Source organism: Idiotropiscis lumnitzeri, chromosome 20 (genome assembly GCF_059441095.1).
Source record: "Idiotropiscis lumnitzeri isolate Australia: NSW breed Sydney's pygmy pipehorse chromosome 20, RoL_Ilum_1.0, whole genome shotgun sequence".
Classification (NCBI taxonomy): domain Eukaryota; kingdom Metazoa; phylum Chordata; class Actinopteri; order Syngnathiformes; family Syngnathidae; genus Idiotropiscis; species Idiotropiscis lumnitzeri.
Window position 1 is genome coordinate 11,309,367 of NC_142410.1, and position 14,609 is coordinate 11,323,975.

The following is a 14,609-nucleotide window of genomic DNA, read 5'->3' on the forward strand; positions in this document are numbered from 1 at the left end:
GTTTACGCACGCCGATGCAAAGCGAGCGAAGCGCCTGCCAAAGTCCTGCAATTCAACGAGCCGTCTGGGCTCTTGTTGACGCGCCAAGAAATCATTTCCTGATATTATTCCCCCCCCCCTGCCAGAAGACTGCGTTTCTGTGGCAACGTGTTTGTGTTGGACACAATGCCCGTTTCTTATTTGCCTTGTTACCCGCCTCTTTTTTTTTTTTTTCTTTTCGTCTTCCTGAATGCGCACGTAGTTAGTTGCACATCCAACTTTCGTCATCCATGGAAAGGAACAATTAAAAAGGTAGCGTTGGATTATGTGGGTATTTTACAAGATTATTATTGTTTTTTTTGTTGTTTTTTTTTTACACATTTCTGATTTGAATTAACGAATTTAAATTTCAACAACAGTTATTTAATTTAAAATAAATAAATAAAATGATTCTGGATTGATCGGTAACATCGACTAACCGCCCAATCAAATCAAACCCCAAATAAGGATCTTTCTCCCCTGCTATTATTCATGAGCTACGTTGCGTCCATATATGGGCAAAAGTCGGCCATGTGCATATGCTAATGAGGAGCAGCTGGCACCTGCTCTCAACATGCACGCATTAACAGGTAGCAGCAATCGCATACCCGTCCCAAAGTTTGACTTCCTCGCTTTCGTGCATGAATACATGCACGCTCGACTTTTAAGAGCTGCTGACTGAAATTACATGAAACATTCATGTCGAGCGACACGTGACTTCCCGTCACCGCCCGCCTCTTCGCACCTTTGACCCCTTGCGCCCCTCTAAATCGTCCGCAAAAGTACTTTGACTGCGCTCGTGAATAATGAATGAGGGAGCGAGGTCATGTGGTCGCCGCAGAGCCTCCCTCTGCTTCCTCCCGACTCGACCCGACTCGACTCGACGGGACGTCCGCTTGCAAGTACCGCGTGTGAACAAGACGCGACCGGACAAATTGAACTGCGGCAATAAAATGTCATGAATTAAACAATTTGTGCGCCACGTTTAATTAATTATTTGTTGTTTTTCCTGCAGAGGATAAAGAATATATGCATATTTGTATTAAAAGTGTTTACGTTTTTAGTGGCATTTCTAAATGTTAGCAATAAACTAAGCGGACATTTTCTAAGGCAAAGCTTGGCGGTTGCTTCACTTACACAACGTGTCATTATTTTTATTTTTTTTCTTTAGTTTGACTCGAAACGTTAACAGCGAGTGGCATTAAACAGGTTGAAACTTCTTTCTAGAACGGTTCTGGACCCACACTCAGTAGGAACAGATTTTAAATAAATGAATAATATTTTCCATTATTTATTTATTTTTAATCGTCATTTCGTCATCAAACTCTGCGAAATAGCGAGAATTTCCCCGATCCAACATGAAATCAGTTTTTGGTAGACCAGAACAAGCAAGCGATGTGTGTGTCTTGCTCATTTGTGTTGTGAAAGATGATGTGACACAACTCTTTGACGGGCGCGAGCGCACAGGTGTGCCTTCGAAGCGCCCGCGCTAGCTCCAACGTTATTAAGGAGCGCCATAACACACTTGCAGCTCATAAAGGCAGCTCGACGCGCGTGTCAAGGGTCACGTGCGATATGAGTGCGCTTGCTCCTGACATCGTTCTCAGCGGAGTCATGACGGAAAAGATATTAAAAGACAATAAGACGGATTTGATGAAGAAATTGTGCCATTGTGTTCTCCAGAGAAAGAGAGGACGACCGCTTTGATTTCTACATCCTGCCGTTCCTCTCGTTTTCTAGTTTGGAATTTCACGGTTTCATATTGTTGTTACACGATACACGGAAAATCATTTTATTTCCTTTATTTAATTTGAACCCTTTAATGATGATTTTAAATACGTTTCTTCTTATAGTTTTCCTCTTCTGGGATTTGCTGTTGCTATTTTGAGTTTTTCGCTAAAAAACAGTTTTTGTGCTCCTTGCAAAGCAGTAAAATTGTTGCTTTGGTGACATCGCCGAATCATTTTGAAGTGAGTTGAGGCGCGTCTTAGACATAAATAGTGCTTCGCCGCCATCTTATAGACAATTGCAAACCCTTTTCAGGCAATTATTTGCCGACCTTTTCGGTTCCATCACTTCTTGATTTCCTTCAATTTGACACAATTTACGCTCGACCATCTCAAAAGTGCTCGCATGCGATGACGCCGTCTACGGCGCTCCAGAGACAGACGGCTGCTGACTAATAATTCATGGCCGCCACTGGTGGTCCGTGCCGAGGCGAGCGCTTTTTTTTCCTTCTTCTTCTTCTTCTTCGCATGGACGCGTTGCATGTTGTCAACAATAATGTCGAAACAAAATGTCACAATGGAAACCGCACGGCTAATCATCGGTTCGACCTGTCAAGTGAAAAGTAAAAAGTTTAAAAATTGCCTGTCATCGGTAATTAGTGGTTAAGGCTTTAGTGGATCATTCAAGAACAAAGTGGCCAAGTGGTGATGCAACGGTGGCGTGGTGGTTTCACTTTTCTTATCCTACGCCTTCATTATCAGCCTGCGCACCCTAATCGTTGCCAACGCTGCTGCCGAATCTTTTTTCTTTTTTTTTTTTTTTTCTAAATCTCCACAGCCCAGTTGGCATCCTGGCGTGTTGCGTGGGTGGATGCAAACACAGCGAGCATACATGCGCAACACATGCACACTCGCGTGTTGCTTTTCCATTGTCGCTCGCCAAGCGTGGTGAATTTATGCCGAGAAATCTTTCGGACGCTCGTGAGAAGTGACACTCGAGGTGCGGTGAGGTTCTTCCGAGCACCAAGTCAATTAACGTGGCCCACTTAAGAAAAATGAGCCAAGATGCGCCCGAGTCGTTTTGTTTGCTTCGGAGCGCAAAGCAAAAGGCGGCTTGTTGTTTGCTCACAACAACTCGACGCAAACGTTGTTGCTTCCCGCTGTGCCGACCTTTCCGCCGCCGCGTTCTGATCCCAGCTATATGTGGCCGCCGTACGGCCGACCCAGGAGGGTGCTCACCAAAGTGTCTTGTTCACTCAAGACAAATGGTGCGGCTCTTGCACATTTATCCAAACGCGGCGAGACGGCCAGTGCCAAATTGGAGGCCGCCATTACTCGCCTCAAATTTCCCCTCGCTCGTATCGTCGACTGCGAGCGCGCTACAACGCCGTTGTGATTCACATCGCTCCTGAGTGTTGATAACGTGTCGCAGCCCGCCGCTCGCCGCTGTTAACTGGAGACTTCAGACTTGGCGCATCCATCAGCAGAGAGATTTGCCGCCCTCATCATCCCCCCCGCCGCCATTTCCAAGGCAGGGCAAATCAGTCTGCAGGGCCGCTGAGCAGTGCCTGTAATAAGATTTGAGACGTCAAAGTGTCTCTCCTTTTGACGAGGGGAAATGGAAGGGATGGAAATGAGCCCCAAATGCAAATGTCCTGCTGGGATGATGAGGCTGGGCACAATAGGACGCCAGCGTGACACAAAGATGAGCCCTTCCGAATCAGTCTCATCGTCATCCGCGCTGATGCTCATCTGCAAGGAAGCACGCCGTCGTCAACGGACTCTTTCTTTCAATCCTCACCGAGGTCTTGATCAGGTCCAAGTCCGAATCACTGGGATTTCCCAAAAGTGCAAAATTGTTCAGAAATGCGCCAGCTGCTCTTGATTAGCATATGCAAAGCAACACCCTGTTGACCACTTCGGGACTTGCGTCTGCGAGGCGAGTGGAGCAGCACAGTTCAAAGAAAATAGTGGTCCTCAGGTGCACATCGTTTCGAGGATTTATTTGCATGCCGTCAGCTTCTATAAAGGGAATTAACAAGTGTTCCGAAGAGATGATGCCGACTGAGGCCCAAAGTTGTTTTGCAGACTTGATCGTGAAAAAAAAAAAGATTCCAATTCAGTTTTTCCCCAATCTCTGACATATTTGTTAAAAATGTCTAACTTGACATTAGAATATGAGTAAAATAATTACCTTGGGCATCATGAGCTTTGCTGAAACTACGGCGGAATATCCAGGCCCAAAAATATCGCCACCAACTGGCCATGTGACTAGCAAACGAAGAACCTGGATACGCGTTCTTACATTTCCTACTCTTCTCCCACTTTCTTCTATGCCAGTGACGTATAGTGACAGGCAGAACAATTAAATATTCCTCCACTAGATGGCAGAAGATACAATTAACCGGTATATCTTGCAGAATATTAGTTTTGTGTGAAACTAAACAATCCCACATTTCTCATGTGTAGTTGTGAGTAAATCTGCATTTATACTTTTTTTTTTTTGTTTTCCCGTCTTTACTTTGTGGTGTGCCGTGATTTTTTTTTTTCTTTCAATGTTTTCACATTATATCCAACTAATGTCGCATTTCTACTGGAAAAAATCCGGCTAATTAAATCTACTGCAAATCCTGCGGGCAAACACCAGATTTGGCATCTCTGCCCTCGCTGGGTTGCCGCTTCTACCTTCGACATGTTAGCTCCAAGTCAACTTAATCAAGACCAGATTGGGAAGCTGCACCGGCGAGCCACAAATGGAGCGATCCATTATTCACGAACCGGGCCTCTCCAATATCAGCCATTTGTCAGATTAGCTCGCACTTGTTTGCGTTGGGACAAAAGCCTGGGCATGCCGTAAAAGCAAACAAACTCGGATCGAATTGGAACCATTAACTTTGGGCCACGAGCGCTCTGCGGCTGCTGCGTTCATATTCACAAAGGTTGTGGATTTTGCGGCTCTGCGCGGGGAGAGGATGGACGGCAGCTGCGGTCGGATGCAAAGCTCAGATTTCCTTTTGGGGAGAAGTGAAACGGCACAATCGCGGCGAGCAGCGGAGAACACAATCCACTCACTCCAACAAAGAAACGTCATTCAATTGAAAAAAATCGAAAAATGACGAATGTCACAAGAACTCGCTTAAAGTCCCAGTTGTAGACTTGGTCAGGGCGCAAATTAGTCTTATCTCAAGGCCCCGCTATATTCATATCAGACAACTTAATTATGATAAAGCAGTCTCGTGTCATGTGACTTTGGCCCCCGTCACACATCCAAGCGTCACTAATAAGAAATGAAGCGACAGCAAACGAGCGTCATCCGTCTCCGACGAAATGAGCCGAGAACAAACGAGTGACTCCAAGATGGCCGCTGATTGATTGTCGCTCATCTCCAAAATGGTCGGGCGGAACATTGCAAGTGGAAGCGCATCTCACGCTTGCATTATTCAAAGTTGTCAAGTGCGCCAAACATGTTCTGTACGAAAAGAGCTCCAAGTCGGGATGGTAACGCGTACATCCGACATTAGACGCACCGAGCGCTTAACCTCGTTTATACGCCACATTTCATTGCCGTTCGCAACGGAGCAAGGCTGCTTCTAAATTATGCACACGTTCCAGAAACAATCTATTTTTAAAGCTCGCAACAGAAAAAAAAAATCACTAACGAGAGCGTAGACCACCACCAAGGCGTTAACATTTGTCATGAGGGAACAGCTGTTTTTTTTCAACAAATTCAATCATCTAACGGGGAGCGCGAGAAATTTGAACCCGATGCGACCATTTGCTACAAGTGGCATCTGAGATTCGGGGAAAAAAAAAAAGAAATCAGTTCACTCATTATTTGTTATGATCAAACACTTCATAAAAAATCGAATCAAAGTTGTATAAGAAACGAGAGAGAAATAACGACCGTGCGCACATGCGAGCCTTCCGACCAATTCGAGCGCGCCCACGTCGAATCGTTTCACCGACAGCTGCGCCACAAACGACCCGACTGGAGCTGAACCCCGTGTCCATATTTCTCCGCAGCCTAGCGAGATTTACATAGCGCCGTTATTATCCATCTGGCCGTCCCGCCGACTCATCCAACCGTCCTCCAGGCCAGATGTCCTTTTTCCACGCGAGCGTCCCCCCCTCGCTACCCGGCCAGCCTCGCGGGCGCGATCACGCCGTACGGCGAGATCCAAACGGATGAATGACACGCACGGTGTCGAGACTTATGCCGCCTAAAGCGGCCCAGATAAAGTCCGTGTTTGTTTCCGGGCTGCTTGTGTTGGATCACATGCTCGCCGTGTTTATCATCAGGGTGGACAAAAAGGCTTCTTTGTACCCGGGATCCACGTCCGATTCCGAAAGTTGGGGAGAAATCAACACGGTCACGCTTGACGGCGCCGTACGCTGACGCGTCTTCTTTTTTTCAGGGAGGACGTTGTGTCCGATTTGCAAGCGAGAGCGAAAACCTCCGCCTGCGAGGTGGCCAATTACCAGCAGGCTCCCCGTCGCGCGTCTGCCGCATTATCGACGCTCACTCCGGGGTCACGCCGAGTGCAGGCCGGAGGCTGACGGTTGCTTATGCAAGCGTGGATCAGCGCTCGCACCTCATGGCACGGCACACTGATGTGCCGCGCCGCTGATCTACTGTAAGTTGCCGCCATTAAATATTTCTGTCCCTCCAGAAATAACTCAAACGTCACTCCGGAGGGTGAGGACCTAAACGAGGCAAAACATTTCCGCCTGAACTAAAATCACGATCAACTTTCTACCGGTTTTGCACGTCTGCCTCACAATTGAGGTTTTGGGTTCCAGGCGCCGTATGGAGTTTGCATGTTCTCATTGTGGTTTTTCTCCGGCTTCCTCCCACATTCCAAAAACATGCATGTTAGTTTATTTTTAAGACTCGAAATTGGCCGTTGTTTTCGTTGGGAGTGAATGGTTGTTTGTACCATACGGACCGCCTGTTGGCGCAGCTTCTCAGTGCGCCAATAATATTAGTCGTTCTTCACAGCGGATAAAGCATATCTGCCTGTGAGTGTTGCAGCACCATTTGTGTTCATATGTGCTGCTTAAATGGCAACAACACCGCCAAAGTGCTAATTGTTAGCCCGTGTGCTTTTGGAGTTTCCCATTATTTGTGAGCATCAGGGCGGCACAAGTAGTGAGCACATCCGTCTCACGGTTCAGAAGTCTGGGTCAGAATCCGGGATCCATGTTTTGCGTGGGTTTTCTTTGGGTGCTCCGGTTTCCTCCCACATTCCAAAAACATGCGTGGTAGGTTAATTCAACACTAAATTGCCCCTACGTGTGAATGAGAGTGGTTGTTTGTCTGCGTGCCCTGCGATTGGGTGGCGACCAATTCAGGGTGTACACCGCCTACTTCTCGAACACAGCTGGGATAGACCAAGTTAGCAAAATTGGGTTGACTTGGGTACAAGTCTGTACTTAGAAAAAAAATAAGTTGTGCGCCTCCTGTAGAGGGCGGTAGATCGTTTTAGCCAGCACACGCACATGTTGGAGGGCGGAGCCAACCAGCGCGTACACGAACCCCTCAGTGCCTCGGTGTGCCCCTCACTGGCGTCGCAGGCAAGCCAGCGAGCAACTCGGCGAGAAGCCGGAAAAGCACCAAAGTCCAGTGGCCCGCGCCGGAGCTCGTGTTTTGTTTTTTTCTCCCTTTCACTCCCGAAGCCGCGTGGACTCGTGGACGCGGATCGGACAGCGCCGAGCTGGGGGAGGGAGGGCAGGCGGGCGCGCGCACGCATCCTACCTACCCTTGGACGTGGCCGAGCCGCGCAGGAGCCCCGCGAGCACCCCAGCAAAGTGTCCGCCGGTGGGAACCGAGGAGCAGCAGCCCCCACTCCCCGGCCGGCGTCCATGCAACGCGCGGTAAGTGGTGGCGTGCGTGCACGAGCGAGCCTGCGTGCGCGCGAGCGAGCGGCTTTGACAGATGAGTGGATCTCATCCCTCCTCCTCCTCATTCGGTGTCCCTAATGGCGCTTTTCTGCCGCCTCATGCGCGCTTGTGCACGCGATTGACGCTTTTTGCGCACGCACGCGCGCCGAAATCGATACGGATCACTTTGGCGTAATGAAGCGCCGATGTCCCTCGATCGGTGTGATGAAATGTTACACTTCCTTCTGGTTTGCGCGCGGCAGGGGCCTGCTCGCGATCGACTCGCATGTCAGTAATCGCCACTGCGCGACGCTTTCGCGCACGCTTGATCCATCTTTATCCGCCATGCAGCCTGCATTAGCGGCTCATCATCCGGCCACATGTTGGCCGCCTTCACATTCCTCCGCTGGAGCAGCCGTCAGGGTGGTCAGCTGTCCTACAGAGCCACACGGAGCACTTGGGGGAGGGAAAAAAAAATACAAAAAAAAACACTGTACAGTGTAGCGTGCACAGCGCATGCGCCGACACCACACACCCCTTTTCGGAGCTCATCTGCATGCTCCTGAAGTGGAGAAGAAATGTTTGCATGTTGCCAACAGACGTGCATGGAGATAAATGTTTCAGCATGTGCTGCAAATGTTTCATCCCCAACTAGCCAATCATTAGCCATGAACGGAGCATGCATGTTCTGGCTCCGAGTTGATTATTAGCCTAGCACAAATCCTTCAAACTTATGTTGTTGTTTTGCCATCTGTACATTGAGGAACCCCACGTGACCCGGCCCGTATCCTCTCTCCTCCCGTCCGGACCTCCTTCGGGGGCCCTGCCTGACCTTCATGGCTCTTTTCCAGCAGCCATCACCCCAGCAGGGCCTCTTGCTTTTTTTTTTTTTTTCGTCTCCCTCTATGAGCCTTTCTTCCTGGCTTTTTTTTTTTCTCCCTTCTCTTTCTTATCCCCCTCCCCCTCCACCCCCCCCAGGTCCCTCCTCGCCAGGGCAGCAGCACTCCAGCGTTCTTGAACATGGAGCGCTTTCTTATATAACCTTGACTTTCTGCTCGGGTCAGCTGTGTAATGATGTCAGAGGTGTGTTGGAGAGGCAACGGGGCATGCTGGGAAAGTGGGCCGCGGCCTCCCGACTCTCTCACCTGCCGCTTAATCCGCCGTCTGTATTTGTCGTCAGGACCTTGTCGAGCTCATTGAGACGCTCTCGGCATGCGTGAGATACTGATTGCGTGTCAGTTGAATTATACATCAGTTTGTGGCCGCAAAGATCCATTAGCGGTGTGAGGAAATGGCGTTTAAATCACATGCCGAGAATATTCCCAGGCAGATTCATGAATAGCGGCAACTTGGAGTGTCGTGGTTTCTTTGTCGACATTGTTGAGACTGGATGCTTCGTGGCACGCGACGCTTGCGCACCTGTCGAATTAGAAATCAGATTGGAGAATTTGATCGCATTTGCATATTTGCATGATTGATTGTCGCATAATTGTTTGCGAGATGCATTTTGGACAAATCAAACTGCGTCCTTGCAGCCATCTGTTTTTTTATTTGTAGCGCTGCATCTTTCACTTGGGTCACTCGGCAAACCCAAAAAACAGGCGAGCCGTGATGGTCGTTACCTGAGCCCTTCTGTACCGTGATGTCATTTGTAGTCAAAATGTAGACAAAATGGCTGCCGAGTTCATATTCCACAAACGTGACATGTACGTGTGCATGAAACATGTTATTGTAAAGATGGTCAAAAACGTGCTGATAGGAATGTGTGGAGATTTACTGTAAATGTTTTTTTTCTTTTTTTTTTTTTTCTTTATGAATTGACACCCGGCTTGTTGGCTGCCCTGTGCGGATGTTGAGGCAAGCATCGCATCCTGCATAGGACGTACGAGCTCGCTTGTTTACAGCCAGTGTGACCTGACTTGACTGCTGCTCGTCCCATAGGAGCCATGCAGGCCCTGAGCGCTTTCCCACATTGCCTGTGTGTGTGTGTGTGTGTGTGTGTGTGTGTGTTTAACCCCTCCGTCTCCGCCACCCCCCACCCGTCGCCTAATTAGATTATAGCACCCATATGCTTGCTGGCTTGTGGGCGGCTTCATAGGATCCATTCTGTGCGGGAGAATGAGGCCAGCAGTGAAATGTCATCTGATCATCACGGGTGCGCGCTCTGCATCTGGGCTCATAGATTGGCCGGCTTGCATCGGCATTGGTGGAGGAAGTAATCGAGTACTTTTGTTTTTGTTTTGTTTTTGTTGTCAAAAATAGGATCTTGTGGTTGTCATCAAGGGACAACAACGTACAAGTAAAGAGTTAGCCATTAGCAAATTGCTAGTCACGTGTCGCGATGTTAGCAAAGCTATGGAAACACAGCCGTTGTCAGCTAGCCGTTAAAAAAAACACAAAAAAAACACAGGTGACAGTCCGAGCACGATATAATTTAAGAGAAGGGGGAAACCTTTTGCGTGCAAACAAGTTTTTTCAGCATCCTTTTGATATTTTAACTCTGCACTGGAGTTGAATCGGTATTTTTTGGGCACTTTGATTGCGCCGAGCCGTGAAAAAAACCCAAACATCTTTTTACTCAAGTATCTGTACTTTTTCTTAGGAACAGTGTTTGTAGTTTTGCCTCGCGAGTATCGGCGGGTGCTCGCATGTTTGATTTGCGTGCACCCTGTTGATAGCCGTAGCCTGATCACGTTTATTGACCCATTTCATCATTGGCCGCGTTGCCGTACCAACCGCAATTCTTTGACAATTGGGCCCCCGCAGCTGCTTTCACTTAGCGACATGAAATAGTACAGCATGTCTATTATAAGTAGAACCACCAAAGAAATTTAAGAAGCCGAGCCCAAAAAGACACGAGGAGTCTTCCACTTTGCTTTCAAGACAAAATTATTGGCTCATTTGGCTTTTTTGCCAGGGGGCCTTTGAATATGTTTACTTACTTATTTATTTATTTTTTTAATTCATCTCGTCAATCTAGTTTCAATTAGCGCCATGAATTAGGTAAGGGCATCTGTTATGAGTAGAGCCAAAAACAACAAAGTTGCAGGAAGTCTGCCATTGTGCTCTGAAGCGACCATCAGACTCATCGTTTCGGAAAATCGACCAAAGTATTTCGATTAATCGGCAGGTAATTTGCTGAAGATGGACTTGACTACTCTTATACACGTCCCACTTTTTGTTGATGCTACGTAAAGTTCGTTAAGCACGCCGCTGTGTTTGTCCTTGATTGTGGTGGAGAATGAGTTCAACTTGCGGCCCGGCGTTGCTGTGGTGACGTTCTGGGCCCGCCGGCTGATAAGCACGACCTCGTGGAGCGCGAGACAAGAGGTTATCAGTCCAAGTGTCCTGCTGGCCCGCCTGATACACGTTTTGTTCTTTTATTGTCGCGTTGACGCGCAGATGTTTGCCTCTGCTCCTCAGCTGGCACGCGTGCTCCGACCAAAACGGCCGGCGAGCTGTGGCGCTGGGGGGGAGGGGGGCAGGTGCACTTCCGCCGGGGGCAGGCGGGCAAAGCGATGCTCTCAGCGAGCTGCTTGAAGTCGAGAGTCCAGCGGTTCCCAGGATCGTAAATTTGTCACATGTCATAAGCACTTGGCGTTGTGGCAAAGCCAAGAATTCCCTTCATGTGGGGAGAGATTCAAGTGGGAACAACAATTTGAAGCTCTGAGCACCCCCCTGCCCCCCTCCACCCATTCCAAGGCCTAAAATAATGACACTTGAATTAATAGTTGTGTGTGTGTGTGTTCAACCCATTGGAAACAATCTTCTAAAATTATATGAATGTGCATTATCAATCTTCATATTTCATGTCGGTGATGTCATAGACGGCCTTTTTCTGGCGCTCTTTTAGGCCCCTAAGAGCTTCCCCCCCCCCCCCCGTTTTCAGTAAAACATTTTCAAAGTGTCGACTCTTGGGGGAGTGAAGGAGACCACTTCAACGTTCAATTATTTTCTCAATGCAGCTGAGCGCCACAATTGAGATCCTCCACTTTACGAAAAATAACGACCGCATGTAAATGAGTCGAACTGTCCATTCGGCAAAATTATCCACAAATCATCTTTTTCAATGCCAGAGCGATCGCAAATTGGGATGAAAATGAAATTCCACGATTTAGCGCATTGAGGTGCAAACCTCAGAAGCTCAGGGAGCCTCATGCGTTTGTGGAATTGATTTTTTTTTTAACTCTCTCTCATGCCCCAGTGCAACGGGCTGACTTGCATCAAAACTACCGTCCAAGGATGGCACAAAACTGCTGAACATTTAGTGCAGGAACTCCTTTTTTGTATTTTTCCAAAATCAACTCACTCAAAATTGTAATATTAATGAGGTACTGTGTTCTGCATGTCATCCCAAATCCCCCCAAAAATATTGCTCATATTTTAGTATAGGGCAGCCATCTAGTGACAATACCCACCCAAACTCACACCTGTTCGACCTGTTGCCCTCTGGCAGGCGCTACAGATGCATCAAATCAAGGACCAATAGACTGAGAAACAGTTTCTTTCCGAGAGCCATCTCCATACTGAACTCTCACACACACACGAGACCACCCTAACCTCGCAAAACAGCATTGTGATGTGTTTCTATATGCCCTATTCAGTACTGAATTCCATTGCACTGTCTTCTTTATTTATCTAATTTATATATTTGTCTGTATTATTGTTGTATTGCACTGGAGAGGGGAGCCCTCTAATCTCGTTGCACACTTGAGTACAATGACAATAAAGGGATTTCTATTTCTATTTCTATTTCTAGTGGTGAATAGTGATATTACAAATTAAAACAACAGTCGATGCATAGTCGTAGTTTGCCATCTGCAAATTCACGTTTAGTTTTCTCCAACAGATATTTTTTTTCCCCAGGATTTCTTTGTTAGTTTGTTAAATATAGTATTATATAATGTAGGTGTTGTCATTATAAAAATATGAAATCTCCTTTGACAAGCCATCCCCTGAATTTTCAATTGAGGTTGTCACCAGTTTGCCTTCCTTAAACTTGCACATAATCGGATACGGGATATTCTCTACAGTCCTACAATATTTAACAAAAAGCTCCAAAGTCATAAGATCATCAGTCCTTCAACTCACAGACCAAAAAAAAAACCCCAAATGAAGCTAATTTAAATTGATGAAGTGATGATCGTGATAAGTGAATAACAGAAAAAGGTCGGCCCCGCTTTTGGTCCTTTGAACGCTCGTCTCCTTTTATGGCTAAAACTATTTGTTGCCGCCGTAATTACGCGCCGCCATCAAGACAGATAAGCAAGGTAATAATGCAGATTGCTTTTCCCCAATCATCCGCTAATAAGAAAAGCAAAGCGCAATAATTCCACGCGTCGGCGCTTTTGGGGCGTCACGCTCCATTGTCGACTGAAAGGGGAATTTGTTAAGCTCGAGGTGTAAAACAAGCAAATAATCCAAATAAATACGACTCGCCTTGCTGCCACGTTTCTCCCCCCGAGAGGAAGGGAAAAAAATAACGATAATTAAATCCCGATTCCGCGCACGGAGCCGCCGCCTCGCGACAATTCCTTTGCTAATTAAGCCTTTCAGAGACTCGAGTTGCACTTTGGAGAAATGTGGGTCATTTTGACAATAATTAACACTCAATGTACGCCAGCCAGAGAGTGAGCTCTGCGCCATCTTTCATCTCCACCTGGTCGTGTCGCTCGGGTACGCCTCGCGCCGCCAACTTAATGGCGGGCTCGCCACTCGCGTGCCACCCGTGCCGAGGGATTTGCTGATCTGGCAGCTGCTCATATTTGTTGTTGTCATAACGCCGCCAAGGTGCTGTGCAAACTGAACGCTTAATTAAACCTTCTTGTCTATACCGTGTGTGCAGAGCGGCGACTGTGTACGCCAGGACGAATGTTTCCTCTCCGTGAAACTTGATCACTGTAAAGCTGCACCCTCGCCCGCGCCGGACTTTAGTCCCTCAAGTTGAAGCTGTTGCCGCTATCATGAAGCCTTTTTGTCGGGCTGTGGGATTAATTAATTTGAGTTTATTTGGCGCAATGCTTTATTTGATTTTTTTTTTCTTGCTCACATGCTCTGCTTCCACTAACAACATAACTGCCAACAGTCGCATCACACGCTTAAATTTGGTCCCAGTCTCACTGAACTAAATCCATTTTCCCCATTAAATTGATTGAAAATTGAGTTTCAGTGGACCGTCGGGTCTAGAGTGAAAGTTTAAAAATGATAGATGCCCCCTTATAATTGCCATGTAAGAAAGTGAATTCACCCCCAAAATTGGAATGAGCGGTGTGGAATAAATAATTGTAATCGTCGTCAACATACTTTAGCAATAAGCTTATGCTAAGTTTAGCTACTTTTAGCCACTTATTAACATCCAGCGTGTGGCGTCTAGCATTTCATATGCTATCACGAATGCTTAGCCTATGAAAGATTTCATTGTTTATTTATTTATTTGCAGTGTGGTGATGGTTGTCATGTCGTCCGTTGAAAAACCAAATAAAAGCAAAGATGCCACAACAGGCGGTGGCTGCTTGTTGTGATCCGGCGTGTCATGGCGGTGTTTGTCTGCGCTCGCCGCTTTCAATGCTCCGCCCTCCGTTCGAGCAAAGTGACTTCATGTGTCTGTTTGTGGGAGCACATTGTGTGCACTCCACTGCCTCTCCCCGCTCCTTTCCCTCCCCCATACGGACTGTACATTTATAAATATACACGTCTGTGTGTTGGAGGCGTTCACATTCTTTATCTGGCGCAGGAGGGGGCGGGTGATTAGTTGAGTTGACCAGAGGCGGCCCCCCCCCCCTGCTTCTCTTTAACCTCGCCCGCCGCCATCCTTGTGCCCGACGCATTAGCGCTGAGCTGCTCGGAATAACCTTTGCGTTCCGTGTGCCATATGTGTCCCAGGCCTCACAAATAGAGAGAATTCAACTTGATCACCGTTGGTTGTTTGTTTGTTTTGTTTTTTTAACAACACAGCTGCGAACATAGACGAGCTCGTTTGCAAAA

At 47.4% G+C, this 14,609-nt stretch overlaps 1 protein-coding gene across 3 annotated transcripts in view; it reads left to right on the forward strand.

Moving 5' to 3' along the window:
* Positions 1–14,609, forward strand: part of LOC148317758 (uncharacterized) — a 57,572-nt gene that overhangs the window by 8,063 nt on the left and 34,900 nt on the right. Inside the window, exons 4-5 of one of the 3 annotated variants that reach the window (XM_088284459.1) lie at positions 6,161–6,379; positions 13,471–13,866. The exons of 1 other annotated variant lie outside the window; for it this stretch is intronic. In XM_088284459.1, coding sequence (XP_088140585.1) covers positions 6,161–6,357 — 197 coding nt within the window. In that variant the 3' untranslated portion in view covers positions 6,358–6,379; positions 13,471–13,866. Of the gene's footprint in view, positions 1–6,160; positions 6,380–7,254; positions 7,620–13,470; positions 13,867–14,609 lie in introns of those variants that run through there. One more of the 3 variants, XR_015840034.1, reaches the window with a different exon arrangement.